This window comes from Sinocyclocheilus anshuiensis, unplaced genomic scaffold (assembly GCF_001515605.1).
Source record: "Sinocyclocheilus anshuiensis isolate Anshui unplaced genomic scaffold, SAMN03320099.WGS_v1.1 scaffold48, whole genome shotgun sequence".
Lineage (NCBI taxonomy): Eukaryota > Metazoa > Chordata > Actinopteri > Cypriniformes > Cyprinidae > Sinocyclocheilus > Sinocyclocheilus anshuiensis.
Genome location: NW_015554124.1, coordinates 918,264 through 940,974, shown reverse-complemented (window position 1 = coordinate 940,974; position 22,711 = coordinate 918,264). Strand labels below are relative to the sequence as shown.

The 22,711-nt window shown below is 37.4% G+C and overlaps 2 protein-coding genes and 1 pseudogene across 2 annotated transcripts; all 3 read right to left on the bottom strand.

Moving 5' to 3' along the window:
• Positions 1–3,728: 3,728 nt before the first annotated feature.
• On the bottom strand, positions 3,729–5,869 carry LOC107670074 (gastrula zinc finger protein XlCGF57.1-like; annotated as a pseudogene).
• A 4,765-nt stretch (positions 5,870–10,634) lies between these two features.
• On the bottom strand, positions 10,635–11,708 carry LOC107670084 (gastrula zinc finger protein XlCGF7.1-like). The gene is made up of 2 exons (XM_016462564.1): positions 11,562–11,708; positions 10,635–11,352 (listed from the first exon to the last, which is right to left on the bottom strand). The coding sequence occupies exons 1-2, from the start codon at positions 11,644–11,646 to the stop codon at positions 10,670–10,672; spliced, it is 768 nt and encodes a 255-aa protein (XP_016318050.1). The 5' UTR covers positions 11,647–11,708; the 3' UTR covers positions 10,635–10,669.
• Positions 11,709–19,658: 7,950 nt separating this feature from the next.
• Positions 19,659–21,148, bottom strand: LOC107670081 (zinc finger protein 239-like). The gene is made up of 2 exons (XM_016462560.1): positions 20,861–21,148; positions 19,659–20,581 (listed from the first exon to the last, which is right to left on the bottom strand). Exons 1-2 carry the CDS (start codon positions 20,952–20,954, stop codon positions 19,731–19,733), a joined length of 945 nt encoding a protein of 314 aa, XP_016318046.1. The 5' UTR covers positions 20,955–21,148; the 3' UTR covers positions 19,659–19,730.
• Between the last annotated feature and the right edge of the window lie 1,563 nt (positions 21,149–22,711).

The window sequence follows — 22,711 nt, the reverse complement described above, 5'->3', positions numbered from 1 at the left end:
GACATATTTTTCTCCTTCAGCAACTAGACCATCTCTTTGCTGACTCTGTGATCAAGAAGCCGAAGAAGGATAAGCTCATCCTGCAGCTCACCATCTTCAATGAAGGCGGTCCTGCCCACCTCCACTCTCATTTTTCTCTCCTCCCAGCTGCTCGGAGAATGAAACAGTGAAGTCGCAGGGCTGAACAATCGGGATTGAGTGAGCTCATGCCGGCACAGGTCCCACGTGCTTTACTCTTCCAGCAGCACTTTGATCCGCCAGTGTGTTTACACTTGAGGATTAGGACCCCTCGTCTGCAACGAGCGGTTTTATCCTTTTAAGCTGAGCAGAGTAGAATGCATGCAGCACTTTGACCCTATCTGAGGGTTGTCCCCCTTAAAATTATGATTATCTTAAACATTGGATGAAGTGATTATTTTCTCTTTAATACAGATGATGCCAATGTATTTTCCAACGAGTCTGCTGTTAGCAATAATAACGCTACCTGCTTGACGGAAAAGGTTGCTAGGTTTTCACAACAAAACCCGCCCAATTGCTAGCCCAAAACTAGCCCAAACTAATCACGTTTCAAGGGGGTCCCCAGTAAAAATCGCATTCCGGGGGCTAAAATACACGTTATTAGGGTCTGCAGAATAAAGTCGTTATTTTTGTTTTCTTTGCGCAAAAAACTATTCTCATATTCTCATATATAAAAAACTCATTTTCATTTTTGGGTGAACTAACCCTTTAAGTTGTCTAATTTGTCACGGTCTCCCTGCTGCACTAATAGTAGCAAGCCATTCCTCTGTGTATACATATCCTTACAAGTACAATTTTAGCTATATTATTTGTGTCCCCTTCAAAAATTGCTCTTGAGAAAATGTATGTTTATTGTCCCCTCCAACTGTTAGATGAAATTTACGCTCCTGGCTGTCACTAATTATTATCGCTGACAGCATCAGATTTGAATGCGTCTGGGCCACACTCACGCTGAAGCTGCTCTCTCAGGGCAGGCTGCTCCCACTGCAAAGCACTTTGAGAGGAACAGGAGAGGGTCAGTTCTCGCCAAGGCCGGAGCTCCCTCAAAGAATGCTCACACTCGCTCTCCATCCCTCTGTTAAACAAGGAGCGTTGGAAGCTCTATTCAACCTGGGCTACTCCCCCGTCACAGACCATTCTTGAAATTCGCATTTGAGGGAGTGGCCTATCAATACACAGTCCTGCTCGGACTGTCCCTGTACCCTCGCACTTTTACGAAGTCTGTCTTTTAAGAGACTGTCTCTCTGAGACAGATGGGAATCGTCATTTTGAATTACCATGATGACTGTTTGGTGCTAGTCGGATCAGAATGGGAATTTATTGCTCACAGGTCATTGTTGCTCAACCACCTGAAGCATTGAAATGGGAATCAATTCAGCCAAGAGTTTTCTGACTCCCAGATAGCGAGTGTCCTTTCTGGGAACAGTTATAGACAAATGCGAGCTTGGATTAGGCCAGAATGTTCCCTGAACATCCAACGAGTGGCGGCATCATTCAAGTTGGGGCCCCTCCGGTATTGGCTCAGAGCTCGCATTTCGTCCCGTGCCTGGGCTGGTGTTATATCAGGGTAACCCACGCTGCATCAGAGTTGTAGCCCCCCTGGACAACTTCTCACCTGTTTCTATCAGGCGTTCAATTGGGAATGACCTCTGGAAGGAAGCTCGGACTGGAGCGCTCTGTATAAGGGCAACCCGGCGTTTGGCTCCTGGTCGATCCACGAGCAATGCCTACATATCAACTGCCTCAAAATGTTGGCAGTCTGTTTGGCCCTGAAAACCTTCCTGCCAGCCTTAAAAGGGCACCACACCCTGGTCTGTTCAGACAACAAGACAGTGGCAGCTTAATCAATCACCAAGCCTTTGTAATTGTAATTGCATGCAGAAACGCTGTAATTACTTTGACAATATAAATGTACAAATATTTGCCAAGCAAATAAAGTACCTAATTGGATGAATTGATAGACATTGCTCATTTTGACAACTTTTATAAACCTATTAAAGGCAGGGTAGGTGATTTCAGAAAGGCTAGTGATAGCAAGCTAGCTTTGAAGGCAAGATCCCCACCCTCCCTGAATAATCACTCTGCAAATCCACGCCAACTTCAAAACATATGAACGTGCTCTCAGGCAGATTAGAGATTAACCAGTGACCCGATGAGAGATGGTGTTGGTGGAGGGTTGAATGCAATGCTGTCAGATTACCTCATGTCTCATTTACCGCTGAGAAAACATTACCGAATAAAGCGCATAATATTACAATAATAGTGCCTTTCATTCTCGCTGGAACGCGCTGATGACGTATCATGGCTGTGCAAACAGGGTGCACAGAGGTATGCAAATACATATTTTGACAGGCAGGCAGGCAGGACAGCCTATCATAATGTTCGGACCGAACATTTTGATTGGTCGAACATTTTATGGTCCTACGCCTTCCACAGGAGATATAAATACATATAAATAAATTTAGACCACTTAACTTAGTTATTGCTATCGGGATGTGAAGAGACTTTCAATCAGCGCAACAAAATTTTTTTTTTAACCAAATCACCTACCCTTCCTTTAATACAAACAGGGTTCTGAAACACAACAAAAAAAATAAAACCACTTTATTCACCCCACGTAGTCTACTACTTTTTTTTTACACATTCTCATTACATCACAAAAAAAAACATATATGAAGATACTTCATGTCCACATTTAATTAAATGATGATGACCTAACGACACAGATTAGGGGAGAGCAGGGCACAAATTAACGCGGGGTTAATTGTAACAAGTGGTTTAAATATTTCCACACATGATAGCATAGCCTATATTATTCTAAACATGAGCAGCATAAAACAACTTGGCCTCAATCTGTTTGCTTAAAGGAACACTCCACTTTTTTTGAAAATAAGCTAATTTTCCAACTCCCCTAGAGTTAAACAGTTGAGTTTTACCCTTTTCGAATCCATTCAGCCGATCTCCGGGTCTGGCGGTAGCTGTAGCTTAGCATAGATCATTGAATCTGATTAGACCGTTAGCATCTCGCTCAAAAATGACCAAAGAGTTTCGATATTTTTCCTATTTAAAACTGGACTCTTCTGCAGTTACATTGTGTACTAAGACCGATGGAAAATGAAAAGTTGGTATTTTCTAGGCCGATATGGCTAGGAACTATACTCTCATTCCGGCATAATAATCAACTAACTTTGCTGCCGTACCATGGGTGCAGCAGGCGCAATGATATTACGCAGTGCCTGAAAATAGTCCCCAGCACGCTCCCTGTGCAAGCAGGTCATCACGTTGGTTATGTTGATGGAAGTTAGCCTATTTTCAGGCGCTGCGTAATATCATTGCGCCTGCTGCACCCATGGTAGGTTCTAGGGGATTTGGAAAATGAGCCTATTTTCAAAAATAGTGGAGTGTTCCTTTAAAGAGAAACAGCTCTCTCGACTGAAATGAACCCATTCAAAATTACTATTAAAACACAGTCGAGCACAAATTACCTGATATTAGCACACCATTTTGTGCAAAATCAATGAAGGAATGAGACAGTAGCCTGCTATGTGTCTATTTATAGTAAGTATTATGCTACCCCACAGACTTATGGGAAATGTAGTCCCAATCTTGCACATCACCCTGTCACACAAATGTATGGAAAACTCGAAAATGCTTTAGTGTATTGCTGCCACCTGCTGGAAATTCCTGGTAACACACACATGTCAGTGAAATGGAAATTCTATTTGCATCATTATACAGACCCCGTGCAACTTTGATGTCGCAGAGAAACTTACAATTACATATCTTAAATGTTTTATGTAACAAGAAAGGTCAAAAAATCATTAAGGGAATTGATTCATATAACGTTACTGACAAATGACTGGTTGTTGGGTTTTGTTACATATTTGTTCAGTTTAATTTGAGTGTTTCTTTGTCAATGTCTTAATGAGCAGACATTCAATTAAAGAATAAAAATCATCAATGTAAGATTAAAGTGACTAAATACTTTTGCTGTTCTCCAACAATACAGAAAAAAAACATCTCCACAATTTTTTTGTCATTTCACAGCAAAACTAATCATTTGAGCTAATCTCATATTTACTGTATCTGAATCTCACAATATTTACTTGAAATATTGAATCTGTTGAAAACATTCTCTCACTCTGACACAGAACAATGCTTTTTAATACGAGTCACTAGATTTGCTGAGTGAGTGATATTCTTTCCACACTGAGTACAGTGATACGGCTTCTCTCCAGTATGAACTCGCTCATGCTTTTTTAGGTTTCCAGACCAAGTGAAACTTGTAAGATTTTTCTCCAGTATGAATTCTTTGGTGCCGTTTCAGAAAGACAGCTGCCATAAAGCTCTTCCCACACTCAAAGCACTTGATCTTTCACCTCACTATGTGTTTTCTGGTGCTGTTTATAACTGGCCAGCCATGAAAAACTCTTTCCACAGTAAGAACACACATAAGGCTTTTCACGTGAATGAACTTTCATGTGACTTTTTAGACCTGATGATGAAATAAACTTTTTTCCACACTGATCACAGTTAAATGGCTTTTCTCCAGAGTGAACGTGCAGATGATAACGGAGACTTGCTGCTGCGGTAAAACTCTCTCCACACTGTGAGCATGTGTACGGCTTCTCTCCAGTATGAACTCGCTCATGTACTTTCAGTTTTCCAGATTGAGTGAAACACTTGTCACAATATGAGCACTTGTAAGGTTTTTCTCCAGTATGAATCATTTGGTGCTGTTTCAGATAGGCAGCTGCAGTAAAGCTCTTCCCACACTCACAACACACATGATCTCTCACTTCATTATGTGTTTTCTGGTGCAGTTTACAAGTGTCCAGCCTTGAAAAACCCTTTCCACAGTAAGAACACACATGAGGCTTCTCATCTGAATGAACTTTCTTGTGAGTGTTTAGACCTGATGGTGAAATAAACTTTTTACCAGACTGATCACAGCTAAATGGCTTCTCTCTAGTGTGAACTCGCTCATGTGATTTCAGGTTTCCAGACTGAATGAAACTCTTGTCACAATATGAGCACTTGTAAGGTTTTTCTCCAGTATGAATTATTTGATGCAGTTTCAGATCGCCAGCTGTAGTAAAGCTCTTCCCACATTCATAGCACACATTATCTCTCACTTCATTATGTGATTTCTGGTGCCATTTACAGTGAGTCAGTCGTGGAAAACTCTTTCCACAGTAAGAACACACATGAGGCTTCTCATCTGAATGAACTTTCATGTGACTTTTTAGACCTGATGGTGAAATAAATATTTTTCCACACTGATCACAGTTAAATGGCTTTTCTCCAGAGTGAACATGCAGATGATAACTGAGACCAGATGCATCAGCAAAACTCTTTCCACACTGAGGGCATGTGTATGGTTTCTCTCCAGTGTGGATTCTCATGTGTTTCTTAAAGACTCCTTTTTCTCTGAAACTCTTTCCACATTGTGAGCAAGTGAGCAGCTGTTTGGCTTTTTTTCTTGAAGTTTTGATTTTACAGTATTCCTCTTCCACTTCATTCACCTCATGTCTTTGCTGTTTTACTTCAATCCAGTCTAAAATAAACAAATGATGATGTTAAAATTCAGTGAACCTATTTTAATAGAAGAAACAAAAAGAGGGCACATATTTATCTGAGTATCAATGATCAGATTTTGAAGTGCTAAAGGTTAGTTCTGTCATTCTCGTTATTAAAATTAAAATGTGGATATGGCTTTAATGTTTCTCAGCAGTCAACGATGGAAAATCAAGAATGGACACCAACCTGTTTGTTCTTCAGTATCTTCATGTTTTATTCTGGATGGTTCTGGATCACTCGTGTCTTCAACCTCCTCTTTAATAAACTCCATGTCACAGATTTCAGCTGCTGCACCTGGAGTTTGTACTCTTGTAAGGAATATTCACATCATCCTACCTTTTTAACCCAATCACAAACCCCGCCCACCACAGATTCAGAAGATTTCATTGGTCGTGTCAATCACAGTGATCGCCTACACAACACTGAAACAAATCCAGTACAAACCCATGACCTTAGTATAGGGTTACTTTGTGTCAAAGCAACCAAATTTCCAAAACTTCCCCAACTCAAAATTTTGGTTTGGTTCATATTTTTTATTTAGAAGAAAGACAAACATAAATAGTGATGAAAGACAAAAAATGAAATGGATATTGGATGGATATTTACGGAGTAATACACTAATTTGTAGAGGGGGGTCAAAACAACCATTTTCATCTGGAACTTGGAGCCAAATTATATGGTTAAAAAATGACTTTAGAAAGATGGCAGAATCATTATTTTTATTCCAGCACAGAGATTGGTAATTCTAGAAATGCATCTTGTTTTTTTTTCTATCAAAACAAATGAACCATTTTTCATCAAAGGTTTAAGAGCAGTTTATAAAAGTATACTGAGATATCCTTAAATACTTCTTGAGTTACAGGCATGCGAACGTCAGGAAAAAAAAATAATTTTAAGCATCACCATTGGCACTTAATGCAACAAGCATTGCTTAACTCAACAGATTTTACTAATGGACCAACCAATCTCTGTGTAAAAATAAAATATTAATGCTGCAATCTTTCTAAATAAATTTTTTTTCACCCTGTAATTGAGGTCCTTTACGAAATATTGGATTACTCACTAAAATATCCATCCAAGACATTTAATATTTTGGCTTTCTGCTTCATTTTTGTATTTCCCTCACCAGAAAGAGCTGTGAACTAAACCCATTAAGTCAAAAATGCAGCTGACTGAGTGATTGAGTTGATCAATGAAATCAGCGGTGGTGCGGGGCTTGTGCTTAACTGGTTCAGGGAAAAGAAAACACATTTTGACAAAACCATAACATTTTATAAAATTATAATCCTTGCATTTGAATTATGTTATATATAACTGGTTTGAACAAAAACGGCAGACAGTATGAATGAAAATGCTTATTTATTTCAATGTCAAAAACATGATAAGTGCAGGTATGGTGTCTGTAGTCTTGTATAGTATTTTTAATCATGTTTAACCTGAGGGGTAAAGATTAAAAACACACATCAATAGGTGATTATCACATAAAGTGATGATCCTGTAGTTTGTCTCAGTCTGTTGACACACAATGAAATCTGTTAATGTGCCAATTTACAGAAGATCTCAGACATCATCATAATGAATGAGGAGAAAACAGGGAACTATTTGCTTTCAGCAGCTCATTTAAACGTTACGCCTCTGTTTCTGTCAGACTATTGTTTCACTAATTGTCAGTTGACACTGTTTTGTTTTTGTTGTTTTGCACTTTTCTCATGCAGAAACACTGCAATTACTTTGACAATACAAATGTACAAATATTTGTCATGCTAATAAAGTACCTAACCGGATGATTTGACAGATTTTGCTCATTTTTACAACTTTGGATAAACATAGTAAGTAGTTACAATCATTTTAAGGTGGATAAATGTGAAAACTGAATGCAAACCCAGATTTAACAGCAGAGATCAGGTATCAGTCTGTGGTATCAGATGTTTGATGTGCTAAATCTTAGTTCTGTCATTCACTTGTTACTGCTGTACCGGTGTTATGATCATTTAAATGCATTTCTGTGTCATTTATCTTCCACATTCTGATCGATATTTCACAGCTACTAAAACAGTCAAAAATGAAGAATCGAGAATGGAAACCAACTTGTTTGTTCCTGTCTTCATGTTTTATTCTGGATGGTTCTGGATCACTCATGTCATCTATTTCTTTAATAAACTCAATATTTACTAAGCGCTGTCTATCAGTGCTTCCTGTCTTGAGTTTGGGCCTAACGACTGTAAGTCGTTCTCCAATCGCAAAGCAGTTACGTACCTAAGGTGCTCTCAACTCTGTTCAGAGCCCAGGTTATTTCCCTGTTAGCTCTCCCCATGGTGTACACTGAGCGTTCTGGATTATTCAGACAATCTGAGCAGCTCTTTGTGTGCTTTAGAGGCCGCTCAAAGGGCACACTCTAAGCTGCATAGGGATGGGGAGTCGACTCCAAAAGAGTTGATTCCTTGACTTTGAGTAGCTCTAGAGTCGGAGTCTATTTTTATGATAGCACTGACTGTAAAGTGACTGCAATGGGGTAATCACAATAGCCTAACACAACTCTGTGCTTTTGTTCTCATTTATTTTCATTTTTAGTTTAATGAATTTAACTTCTGCTTTAAAAGCCTTATATTTGTTTTTATATTGCAATGTTACAATGTTAGAATGAAATGTGATTTTAGCCCTTTTTTTGCACACAATATAAAGGCTTACATGGTTACATTCACTTTATTTGTTTTCATAGCCTTTAATATGTAGCCTATTGTTTTGTTGAACAACATATTAAATACAGATTTTTTTAATACAAATACAAAAACGAAAATACAGAGATATATAACGTATATCGCAAATTGGCCAAAAAATACAGAGATATTAATTTTTGCCCATATCGCCCAGCCCTCAGATAGCTAGAGTTGTTGCAGAAACGACTTTTCCCCATACTTTTATCCTACGTGGAGGTTACTTTAGAAATAAATAACAGTCATAGTAAATTTAGTTTGTAATTATACATGCTTCTGTGACAGCTTTGTAGTTTAATTGATGTTATGTGATGCGATGTTTCAGTGGGTGTTGCAATGCATCAGTCCAAAAGAAGTTAAATAAAAAGCGCCCATCCATAATAAAAAGTGTCTCGCACAGGTCCGGGCGGGGGGGTGAACAAAGTCATCCTGTAGCGAATCTATGCGTTTTTGTAAGAAAAATAACCATATTTAAAACGTAATAATCACTTGAATCTAGCTTGTGCTCACTGTTGTAAACAGAAGCAGTTCCGGGCGGATGACGTATGAGGTCAGCTTTGCGCATGCGCCGCTCAGAAGTGACGAATGCGGAAGCGCAGCGGAGAGATCAAAACAAAACACAACGGTCACGAATTAGAAGTACAAAACGAGGATTTGTAAAGAAGAATGTAGGAGGATTTCGATATAAGCCAAGAGGAGACTGGTTTTCCTTTGCTAATATAGCCGGCAGCTCCTCCCATTTTGGCGGGCTAGAGCGCCTTTGGTTTGTGCACCTACACAAGGTTTTTTTATTCTTTGATTGAATGCCTGCTCATTAAGACATTGACAAAGAAACACCCAAATTTAAATGCAATATTATTATATACGCAACATAAAAGTTGCATAGACTCTGTATAATGATGCAAATAAAACTTCCATTTCACTGACATCTCTGATTATGTGTGATATTAATTGATGTGTTAGTCCATTATAGTATTTTAGTCAGATACTTTATTATGTTCAGTAATAGATTATATTTGTGATGATCCTGTAGTTTGTCTCAGTCTGTTGACACACAATGAAATGTGCTTATTGTTCCAAACATTTAAAACAAGCCACAGGGCTCCAACAGGTCACAACTATAAGTGTGAAAATATGCAACCACTTATTGAAATTCTAACCCAGGGGTTAAAGCAAAAAAAAATCCTAAGCCTGAACTTTTTTTCGGGGGGTTGGGGGTTGCGGGGGCGGACACATACACAGGGTTTTTTGGCAAACAAAAAAAGAAAACAATTTTCCTTGGAACTAACTAGTAACGTATCTGCCATTGCCATTAGCCCTTGACAGGCTCAAACTACAGATTATGGTGGGATATTTGAAACAGCAATACCAAGAAAGTTTCCTCATTACAATATGGTGCAAACACATGTAACATTTAGGATGTTTTTGATATCAAGTTTTGCTGGTTAGCTTTGTCCTTGACATGGTACAAGATGACCTATAATCTAAAACATTCAATTTCTGAAATTGCTTTGTTCAAAAGAAATAATGGTAAATTAAATACTAGGGAATGAATATAACACAGGAAATATACAAAGACAGTTTACCACAGAAAACTACAGTTCAGTTCAGTTAACAACAACAAAAACATTAAAATGGTCCAAGAACTGGTCACTTAAACAGGGTTCGTATAGATATGGCTAAATAAAATTCCAGGACTTTCAAGGACTTGCACTACTTTTTTGGTTTTCAAGGACTAAAATCAGATCTCACTTATCAATCAATATTGTTATTATCTTTCAAATTCTAATATATAAACTAATAAAACTAATTGGTACAAATAAAGTGCGGCACATGCAAAGAATGCAATGACTGTGGCAACTTTAACATTTGAAAGGATACTATGGCAAAGTTATCGCTTTCCTTATTCAAACTGATTTATTTTTACTTAATTTACACTGTATAATCTCTCCAAATGAGACTTAGTGTTGAGTCTGACAGTCTATCATCATGTTCAGCTGAGCTGCTAAAACCCAATAGTTCCCTGTTTTCACCTCATTCACTATGGTATCTGAGATCTTCTGTAAACACATTAACACATCACTAAAAATCACACATAACCAGAGAAATAATCATGAGATGTCAGTGAAATTTTTTAATTTTTAAAATTGTATTTGCTTCATTATACAGACCTTGTGCAACTTTTATGTAGCAGAGGAACTTACAAATACATATCTTAAATGTTTTATGTATAAAAAAACAATACATCTCCACAAATCTTGTGACATTTCAACTAATCATTTGAGCTAATCTCATATTTTCTGTATCTAAATCTCACAATATTTACTTGAAATATTGAATCTGTAGAAAACATTTGCTCACTCTGACACAGAACAATACTTTTTAATATGAATCACTAGATTTGCTGATACAGTAAAACTCTTTCCACACTGACTACAGAAGTACGGCTTCTCTCCAGTATGAACTCGCTCATGTGATTTCAGGTTTCCAGACTGAGTGAAACTCTTGTCACAATATGAGCACTTGTAAGGTTTTTCTCCAGTATGAATCATTTGGTGCTGTTTCAGATTGCAAGCTCTAGTAAAGCACTTCCCACACTCACAACACACATGATCTTTCACTTCATTATGTGTTTTCTGATGCTGTTTATAACTGGCCAGCCGTGAAAAACTCTTTCCACAGTAAGAACACACATGAGCCTTCTCATCTGAATGAACTGCCAGGTGACTTTTTAGACCTGACGATGAAATAAACTTTTGACCACACTGATCACAGCTAAATGGCTTTTCTCCAGAGTGAACGTGCAGATGATAGCTGAGACCTGATGCATCAATAAAACTCCTTCCACACTGAGGGCATGTGTATGGTTTCTCTCCAGTGTGGATTCTCATGTGTTTCTTAAGGACTCCTTTGTCTCTGAAACTCTTTCCACACTGAGAGCAGGTGTGTAGCTGTTTGGCTTTTTTTCTTGAAGTTTTGATTTTACGGTGTTCCTCCACTTCATTCACCTCATGTCTTCGCTGTTTTACTTCTATCCAGTCTGAAATAAACAAATGATGTGGTTAAAATTCAGTGAACCTATTTTAATAGAAGAAACAAAAAGAGGGCACATATTTATCTGAGTATCAATGATCAGATTTTGAAGTGCTAAAGGTTAGTTCTGTCATTCTCGTTATTAAAATTAAAATGTGGATATGGCTTTAATGTTTCTCAGCAGTCAACGATGGAAAATCAAGAATGGACACCAACCTGTTTGTTCTTCAGTATCTTCATGTTTTATTCTGGATGGTTCTCGATCACTCGTGTCTTCAATCTCCTCTTTCATAAACTCCATGTTTCAGATTTCAGCTGCTGCAGCTGGAGTTTGTACCAGTCATGTAAGGAATATTCACATCATCCTACCTTTTTAACCCAATCACAAACCCCGCCCACCACAGATTAAGAAGATTTCACTGGTCGTGTCAATCACAGTGATCGCCTACACAACACTGAAACAAATCCAGTACAAACCCATGACCTTAGTATAGGGTTATTTTGTGTCAAAATTTTGGTTTTGTTCATATTTTTTATTTAGAAGAAAGACAAACATACATAGTGATTAAAGACAAAAAAATATAATGGATATTTACTGAGTAATGCACTATTTTGTAGAGGGGGGCCAAAACAACCATTTTCATCTGGAACTTGGAGCCAAATTATACGGTTAAAAATGACCTTAGAAAGATGGCAGAATCATTATTTTATTCCAGCACAGAGATCGTTTTTTCTAAATTTGCACTCCTGTATCTTAATCTTTTAAGTATTAAATATATCTCAGTGCACTTTTAAGTGGTTAATGGTTCTTAATAAACATTTCTTTCAGTATTCTTATTTTTAAGGACATATATGGTTCAATTCTAGAGATATGCTGATATGAAATTGTTACATTTTCAGTGTTCAAAAACCAAATGTGGGTAACTTCACAGCTAACTTTTTTGTATTTTAAAGAGGAATTTCTGAAGAAGATATAATGTTGAAACAAGAAATGTATCTTGTTTCCTCTATCAAAAAAACTGCATTAAACACCTGTCTGAATGCCAAAAAATATTAGTTTCCCAAATATTGCGTGCCTGTGACTGAAGAAGAAATAAAGATATCTCAATATGATTATAATTCTTAAAAAGGTTTCTTTTGAAATCCTCATTTAAAAGCCCTATTTCAATCCCAGCGATACGGGGATTGCAATGTGTCTCTGAGTAAATTGTTGAATTTTACTCAATTTCATACAGCTGATGCTTATTTAAAGAGGAATGTCTGAAGAACAAATAATCTTGAAATTAGAAATGCATCTTGTTTTTGTCTATCAAACCAAATGAACAATTTAGGGCCTTAAAAAGGAAGATACCAAAAAGTTTAAGAGCATTATAAAAGTATACTGAGATATCCTTAAATACTTCTTGAGTTACAGGCATGCAAACATAAAAAAAAACATTTTTGAAGCATCACCATTGGCATTTAATGCAACAAGCATTGCTTAACTCAACGGATTTTACTAATGGACCAATCAATCTCTGTGTAAAAATTAAATAATAATGCTGCAATCATTCTAAAGACATTTTTTTTCACCCTGTAATTTAGGTCCTTTACAAAAAATTGGATTACTCACTAAAATATCCATCCTAGACATTTAATATTTTGGCTTTCTGCTTCATTTATCTATTTCTTCTATCAGAAAGAGCTGTGAACTAAATCCATTAAGTCAAAAATGTTGTTGGCAGCTGACTGAGTGATTGAGTTGATCAATGAAATGCTTGTGCTTAACTAGTTCAGGGAAAAGAAAACACATTTTGACAAAATCAAAACATTTTATAAAATTATAATCCTTGCATTTGAATTATGTTATATATAACGGGTTTGAACAAACACGGCAGACAGTCTGAATGAAAATGCTTATTTATTGCAATGTCAAAAACATGATAAGTGCAGGTATGGTGTCTGTAGTCTTGTATAGTATTTTAATCATGTACTTTAACCTGAGGGGTAAAAGAATAAAAACACACATCAATAGGTGATTATCACATAAAGTCATGATCCTGTAGTTTGTCTCAGTCTGTTGACACACAATGAAATGTGCTTACCTCCAAGGAGGCAAGGGAGGCAGTGTCTCCTCAAAAAGTTGGATAAGAAAATAAGCGATATTACAAAAATAAAACAGCGCAAATATGATTAAATATGACATTAAAAGTCTAAACGGCACTCGTTTTTATAAAATAACACTGTCCAACAGCGACACCCACAGGTAAAGTTACAGCGGAGGCTTGCCTCCCTTCAGTCCATTGACTTTCTACAGAGACCCTAAAGCGTGCCGGCTCTTTGAAATTAATGGGGGAAAGTCACATGAGAGGAGGCAATGCCTCCGTCGCGCTATAATTGGATATGATCGGTTATGATTAGTTCGTGTGATAAATCCTGCCTCCTGTTTTCGTGCGAGCTCTCGGCCTGAATGAAGAAAATGGAGTTATTGACTAATTATAAAGTAAGTAAACAGTTCCTCTGCTTATATATCACTGCTTTGAGTCACGTCAAAATGAAACATGAAATGGCTTGAAAACTGTCTGGAGGCTCATTGAGATGAATGGGGGAAAGTCACGTGAGAGCAGGCAATGCCTCCGTTGCGCTATAATTGGATATGATCGGTTATGATTGGATATGATTGGTTTGTGTGATAAATCCCGCCTCTTGTTTTCGTGCGAGCTCTCGGCCTGAATGAAGAAAATGATGCTTATTGACTAATTATAAAGTAAGTAAACAACTCTCCTGCTTAGATACCACTACTTTGTGTCACGTCAAAATAAAACTTGAAATGGTCTGAAAACATGATGACTGCGTCAGTTTTTAATGAGCATACAGCGTGATGAAATGTAAGATATGTCTTGGTGTCTGTGGCAGTGTTTACAGGGCTTTTATGATAATGACCCGAAAATAAGTTGACTATTAAAAAGAACAGCTGAACATCAGTTCACAAATAAAAAATATTGGTAATATTTTACAATAAGGTGTCATTTAATGAGTAACTAACATGAACAAACATTGAACATGTATTACAGTATTTATTCATCTTTGTTTACATTAGGAAGTATTGTTTATTCTTAGTTCATGTTAACTAAAGTAGTTAACTAATGTTTAATAATGAAACCTTATTGTAAACGGTTTCCAGAATATTGCTCAAATCGTTACTGCCTTTAGCTCATATTTCTGAATAAATATAAAAATGCATAAAAACACTATAAAATGTATAATTAGTATTAAAATTTTAAATAAAATACAAAATAATATGAATACAATACAAAATAGAATTATATTTGTTCTCTTTTTTTATGTAATATTTCTATATAAATATATATTTATATATAAAACTGCCTCCTCATTTTAAAACACCACCGCACGCCACTGATATATATATATATATATATATATATATATAAAGAAAGAAAAACATCACCAGCTGCTAAATTTAAATCGCTGGCTGGCACAGAGTCAGAGACACACCCGATTCTGTTGAGTTTATCAATGCAATGAACATTGACCAATCAGAGGCGTTCAGATGAGTCACCGCGAGCGCTGGCTGACTGAGTTCTCTGGCTAATTCTCTCATCAGAAACAACTAAATGAAGATGTACGAATGTAAGTAAGATAATTTCACAGTGTAAACAGCTTTAGAGATTATTATGGGACTTTTTGAGAGTGCTTGAACTCGCTGGACTGAAGTGAAAATGTTCTTTGATAATGTAATGGTTCTTTGCTCTCCTTTTGTACAATGAAAGTGTTATAGGCTAATTAGTAACTTACAATGTTTTTTTTTTTTAAATTCACATTAAATACAAAGTCAGTCCTATTAAAAAATATTTTATGACACCCATATCTGGTACTGATTTTTATGCAAAGTTAATAGATTACACTATTAGGCTACTTTGGCCCATCGCCCATTATAGTTCAACTAACATAATCTATAAAGGTGCAAAATGCATTTACTTACACATATTTGAGAATCGAGATATTTCATTATATATTTTGGGAATACTTCTGTTAAATTATATAATGTAAAAAAATAATAATAATAAAGACCCTGGTGAAAAAACCAATAGACACCATTACAAAATTTGTAATGGATTTACTGGTTATAATGAGACTTGCATTGGTTTTACTGGAAACTGTAATGGACCCTGTTGGTCTCTACTGGTAATTGATTGCCTTCTATTGGTGGCTTGTTAAAACCAATACATCCTAATGGAATGTCTTTCACCAAATGAGCATTGTATATGTAACTATCAAATATAATAAATTTTTCTCCCCTTTTCACTTTCATTTCTTTCGGGATAAACTAATGAATTCACGTGATGTAAATCCAGTCTGCATAGCGCACATAGCCCGTAAATTTAGCGATTAACTATGCACATTATAAACTTAATATTTAACATACAACTTTCAACAACACTTTAACACTTATTTACATTGGCTATATTTGAGAATCTGAATATCGAATATTTTGCTTTTTTCCCGGCAATCATACAGCAAAAATGTCACTTGATACGTTGTCATGGACATAGGAATGAAAATCATTTAAAAAATACAGCAATAAAAATATAATTTAACTGGGGGCTCAACATTTTTAACTTAAAGTGTAAAAAAAAAAAAGTGTAGCAAATCACATTAATTTCCTCATGAAAAGTTAACTTCATTTTAAATCTGCATTGCTTTACAGTCAACCAATCAAACAACCATCCAATCACCTTCCACTAAGTAAATTTGAAGGTTGCATGTTCAACAGTTCGGACAAAATTATATCTAAAGTGATAGCATTTGGATTTAAAGAATATAATATCAAGGGAAACAAAAGAACTGCAATATGTAGAACCTGTGGTTCAAAAATTACAGATGCTTTGTCAACGACATCCAATTTTGTGAGGCATCTGAAGACCCATAAATAGTCCTAACCTTTATTGGAACATCCAACAACATAAGGCATGTGCAGCATAAATAATAATAATAATATTATTATATTAAGTTACTGTACTTCAGATTACAAAACGGTAAGAAAGAGATGGTTCTTTAAAGAACCTTTGACTGAATGGTTCTTGTCCAAAAATGGTTCTTCTATGGCATCGCTTGAAGAACCTTTTGAAGCACCTTTATTTTTAAGAGTGTACAAGGCCCCTTAATGGGTTAGCTCCTGCGTACATAGTCTTCTACCACGCTACAATCCATCATGCTCCCTAAGGTCGCAAAAATCTGGACTTTTGGTAGTACCTAGGATAGCAAAGTCCACTAAAGGAGGTAGAGCTTTTTCGCATTTGGCTCCCAAACTCTGGAATAGCCTTCCTGATAACGTTCGGGGTTCAGTTACACCCTCTCTGTTTAAATCTAGATTAAAGACACATCAAACTTTCTGTAAAGTTGCTTTGCAACGATTTGTATCGTGAAAAGCACTATACAAATAAACTTGAATTGAATTAATATAATTGTCAGTCTGCAGTCAATTAAGCTGACTTTATTCCAATATTTTAGGCTTGGCTGAGACCTGGATTCGACCTAAAGGTCGAAAAAAAGGCATAAAAAAACAGCAGCACCTGCTTCAACAACTTATTTTTCTCCCACACCCCCATCAGGTCTGGTCTCCTCATGTCAAAAAGCTAGAAATAATTCACATGCTCCTATAACTGTTAACAATATTTTCTTTTAAATTTCATGCTGTTACAGTCACACTCCCTGTAAAACTCCATATTGTAGTTATTTATCGCCCTCCAGGTCAGTTGGGAAACTTTCTAGAAGAACCGGATATGCTGCTGTCCTCATTACCGGAGGATGGCAGCCCTCTTGTTCTTCTCGCGGACTTCAACATCCACCTTGAGAAGCCATTTGCTGCTGGCTTCCACTCTCTCCTAGCCTCTTTCGACCTTCGGCAACTCAACACCACAAGTACTCATAAATCATGTAACCAGCTTGACCTCATCTTTACACGCAATTGTATCACAGATTAAATCTTGTTTAAACCTTTGCACGTCTCGGATCATTTCATTATCACTTTTGATCTACATCACCACCAAACCCTCTGCCAGCTTCATTTAGACGAAAACTAGGTCTCTTTCTCCTTCTCGACTTTCCTCTGTGGTATCTTCATCTCTTCCCACCCCCACAAATTTCTCATCATTAGATGTGAATTGTGCCACAGATACGACTTATTTTCTATCCTAACTACCTGTCTAGGCAATATCTGTCCTCTTTCCTCCAGACCAGCGCACGACTCCCTCCAACCCCTGGTTATGTGTTGTCCTCTGTGAGCAGTGGAGAGAAAATGGTGCAAAGATGTAGCTAATCTCAGTAAGTGTTGTATCAGTCACAGATATCCTCATTTTCCACCAAGGTAAAAGTTTTCCTTCGTTGCCGAAACTTCCTTTTTTATAATAAGATCAATGGCACATCACATACACGGAAACTCTTCAAAACATTTAATTCTCTTCTCTGTCTATTAGACTATGTAGAAAATCAGCTGCACCTTGAAATAGATCCTGAATGATATCTATTTAATGTCAATTGTTAAATATTCCCAAACTTTACTGATGAACTGCTGAGCCATGAAAAGTTGGATAAAGTAAAAAAAAATTCAGCACTCGACTCTCGCGCTTCTCCCCTCCTGCTTGTCATCTTTTTGCCTTTCTGGATTTGTATGGCTGGACTTCCATCATGCCCAATCTAACCTCTACAAATGATTCAGAAAGCAGCAGCATGACTGGTCTTCAACGAGCACAAAAAGATCCACGTCACACCTCTCAGCACTGCTTATCGGTTGCGGCTCGCATCAAGTTCAAGACACTGATGCTCGCTTTAGTTGTGTATAGAACAGCCACAGGCTCAGCACCCGCCTACTTCCACTCACTATTACGAATCTACATCCCCTCCAGAAGCCTGAGATCCGCTAGTGAGCGACGCCTCGTGGTACCATCACAGAGAGGCACAAAATCACTTTCCAGAACATTTTTGTTCATCGTTCCTGACTGGTGTAATGATCATCCCACCCTCATCCAGAATGCTGAATCCCTGACAAATTTCAAGCGACAGCTCTTTTATCGACATTCGACTACATCCTAAACAAAAAAAAACTTTTGCTTTCTCTTTTCTTAATTCCTCCCCGTCTAGCTTGTACTAATCTGAACAATGTCTGAAACTTTGTATTATGAGCACTTCCTGTGCCCCTTGTACTTCCTGGCACATTAAGGTACACATTCCATTGAACTACAGGATCATCACAAATAAAATCTATTACTGCCTCTGAACAAAATAAAATATCTGGCTAAAATACTACAATGGACTAACATAACTAAAAATCGCACATAACCAAAGAAATAATCAGAGATATCAGTGAAATGGACATTTTATTTGCATCATTATACAGACCCTGTGCAACTTTTATGTTGCAGAGAAACTTAAAAAATAAGTATCTTTGAAAAAAAAAAGTTTTATATAACAAGACTGGTCATTGAATTCTCTTACATATTTGTCGTTTTATTTGGGTGTTTCTTTGTCAATGTCTTAATGAGGAAGCATTCAATCAAAGAACACACACACATACAGTATATACATGTGACTAAAAACTTTTGCTGTTCTCCAACAAAACAGAAAAAAACCCATCACAAATCTTGTGGCATTTCAGAGCAAAATGAATCATTTGAGCTAATCTCATATTTACTGTATCTGAATCTCACAATATTTATTTGAAATATTGAATCTTGTAGAAAACATTTGCTCACTCTGACACAACTGAGTGAAACTCTTTCCACACTGAGTACAGTGGTACAGCTTCTCTCCAGTATGAACTCGCTCATGTATTTTCAGGTGTTCAGACCAAATGAAACTCTTGTCACAATGTGAGCACTTGTAAGGTTTTTCTTAAAGGGTTAGTTCACCCAAAAATGAAAATGTGGCTGCGTTTTACTCACCCCCGAGGCATCACTGCTTCTGTTTACAACAGTGAGCGCAAGCTAGATTCAAGTGATTATTACGTTTTTAATATGGATATTTTTCTTACAAAAATGCATCGATTCGCTACAGGAGGCCTTTGTTCACCCCCCGGAGCCGTGTGAGACACTTTTTTTTATGGATGGGCGCTTTTTATTTCAGGTCTTTTGGACTGAAGAAATGCAACACCAGCTGACTGAAATGATAGAGCTTGAAAGATCAAAGACCATTTTTAATATAACTCCGACTGGATTCGTCTGAAAGAAGAAAGTCATATACACCTAGGATGCCTCGGGGGTGAGTAAAACACAGCCAAGTTTTCATTTTTGGGTGAACTAACCCTTTAAGTGTGAATCCTTTGGTGTCGTTTCAAATAGGCAGCTGTAGAAAAGCTCTTTCCACACTCACAACACACACGATCTCTCATCATGATCTTTTATCATGTGTTTTCTGGTGCTTTTTACAACTACGCAGGCTTGAAAAACTTTTCCCACAGTAAGAACACACATGAGGCTTCTCATCTGAATGAACTGTCAGGTGACTTTTTAGACATGATGATGAAATAAACTTTTTATCACACTGATCACAGCTAAATGGCTTTTCTCCAGAAGGAATGTGTAGATGATAACTGAGACCTGCTGCTGCAGTAAAACTCTTTCCACACTGAATACAGTGATACGGCTTCTCTCCAGTATGAAGTCGCAGATGTGCTTTCAGGCTTCCAGACTGAGTGAAACTCTTGTCACAATGTGAGCACTTGTAAGGTTTTTCTCCAGTATGAATCATTTGGTGCCGTTTCAGATTGCAAACTCTAGTAAAGCTCTTCCCACACTCACAACACACATGATCTTTCACTTCATTATGCATTTTCTGGTGCTGTTTATAACTGACCAGCCATGAAAAACTCTTTCCACAGAAAGAACACACATGAGGCTTCTCATCTGAATGAATTGTCATGTGACTTTTTAGACCTGATGGTGAAATAAACTTTTTACCACACTGATCACAGTTAAATGGCTTTTCCTCAGAGTGAAAGAGCAGATGTTTACGGAGATTTGCTGCATCAGCAAAACTCTTTCCACACTGAGGGCATGTGTATGGTTTCTCTCCAGTGTGGATTCTCATGTGTCCTTTAAGGTTTTCTTTGTCTCTGAAACTCTTTCCACACTGTGAGCAGGTGTGCAGCTGTTTGGCTTTTTTTCTTGAAGTTTTGATTTTACAGTGTTCCTCTTCCACTTCATTCACCTCATGTCTTTGCTGTTTTACTTCAATCCAGTCTAAAATAAACAAATGATATGGTTAAAATCAGTGGAACTGATTTAATAGCAGAAATCAAACGAGGTCACATATTTATCGGAGCATCAAGGATCAGATCTTTGATGTGCCAAAAGTTAGTTCTGTCATTCCTTGTTAATACAATTAAAATGTGGATATGATCATTTAGATGATAATATATTAATCATATTGCTCATTATTTAACAGCCACTAAATATTTTTAACAACAGCTTTAATGTTTCTCAGCAGTCACCAATAAAGAATCAAGAATGGACACCAACCTGTTTGTTCCTCGGTATCTTCATGTTTTATTCTGGATGGTTCTGGATCACTCGTGTCTTCAATCGCCTCTTTAACAAACTCCATCTTTACCATGTCACAGATTTCACCTGCTGCACCTGGAGCTTGTACCTGTCATGAAGGATGATGTGAATATTCCTCACCTTTTTAACACAGTTAAAGTACAAACCCTGCCCACCACAGATTCTAAAGATTTTATTGGTCGTGTCAGTCACATTGATCGCCTACACAACACTGAAACAAATCCAGTACAAACCCGTGACCTTAGTATAGTGTTAAACAAACAAATTTCAGAAACTTCCCAACTCAAATTTTTGGGTTTGTTCATATTTTTGAGAAGAAAGACAAACATAAATAGAGATGAAAGACACACACACAAAAAAGAATGGATATTGGATGAATATTTATTTATATATTTTTGAGTAATCCATTATTTTGTAGAGGACAGTCGAAACAACGGTTTTTATCTGGAATTTGGAGCCAAATTACAGGGTGAAAAAATGACTTTAGAAAGATGGAAGCATCATTATTTCTAAACAGAGATTGCTAATTCTATTAGTACAATCGGTTGATTTTTGGCAATACTTGTTGCATTGTGACGGTTCAAGAATGGGAAAAAGCACTTTTCAAGTTTCCCCCCCCCCTAAGTTTGCCCTCCTGTATCTCAACAAGTATTAAAGATATCTCAGTACAGTTTTAAGTATTGTTCTTAACAAACATTTATAGCGGACAGCGCATTCCAGGGCCCAGTTTATGGCGGTACCAATAGTGGACAAAGGTTTGCTACATTTTGATTGGATCTTGGTGGACTAACATAAGCAAACTGTCCAACGCCATCAGATAAAGATGCCAGGACAACAGCCAGACACCTCTTAGAGGGCAAGAAGGAGACCTTTGGTACAAAGCCCGGGAAGGACAGGACTTCTCATTGGTCAAAATGCAGTTTCTGCCCTTCACCCACCAACAGACTGATTCCTAAGGTTTTGGCCTGTGACCGCCATAAAAATTCCTTAGGACCTCTGGACGCAGCAGCAGTGGGTGAAACAAAAGAGAGATCACAGTGTTTCATCCAAATCCATATGTTCTCAAACCTTAAACTGATGCAAACTACAACACACACATCTTATACTTATTCAGAGAAATAAACATTCTCAGTGACAGCGACGTGTAGTGCAACATCTTTCACAAACTCAGCTGTTAATGGACGAATGAATGCATGCATGACAGTTCAATCTTCCATCATATTTGGACTTAATGTGTTTGTAACATTGCCAAAGGTATTTTGGTTGTGGTTTGATAAGTGAATACTGCATTAGTAAAACTTTAGTGACACTTTTCTAAATGTGTTTGGTCAATGCAAATAAGTTCCACAAGAGGAAAGAAGGGTGGGCCACACCATGTCCCCCACTCTGATGGAAACAGCCAATCACAGCCTGGAAATGGAGAAGCGCCAAATTGCAATCTCCTCCTCATCAGAAGAAGATAAAGGTACCTTCCCAAAAGACACTTTGTTCTGAGTCTCCGGCCTGTTACAGGGAAGGCAGCAACCGAAACAACCCATTCTGAGTCTCCCATCCAGAGAGACAATAGCTGAGTCTCAAGCCTGCAAGGGTGAGACACTAGCAGATACACTCGTTCTGAGTCTCCCATCCTGAGACAGAAACATCAACATTCTGAGCCTCTGGCCCATGCGGGAAGAGGCAATAACAGATACCAAGTCCTGAGTCTCCACCTTGTGAGGCAAAAACAGATACGACCAGTTCTGAGCCTCCAGCCGGTGAGGAGAGAGATATTCTACGTTTAGAGTATTCGTCCAGCGAGACAACAACAGA

Bases quoted from the DNA above. Each gene is read 5' to 3' on its own strand.
- LOC107670084 (XM_016462564.1), bottom strand. From the start codon at position 11,646: ATGGAGTTTATGAAAGAGGAGATTGAAGACACGAGTGATCGAGAACCA. The intron at 11,353-11,561 runs GTTGGTGTCCAT...TGTTTATTTCAG, and splicing joins AGATACTGAAGAACAAACAG to ACTGGATAGAAGTAAAACAG.
- LOC107670081 (XM_016462560.1), bottom strand. From the start codon at position 20,954: ATGGTAAAGATGGAGTTTGTTAAAGAGGCGATTGAAGACACGAGTGAT. The intron at 20,582-20,860 runs GTTGGTGTCCAT...TGTTTATTTTAG, and splicing joins AGATACCGAGGAACAAACAG to ACTGGATTGAAGTAAAACAG.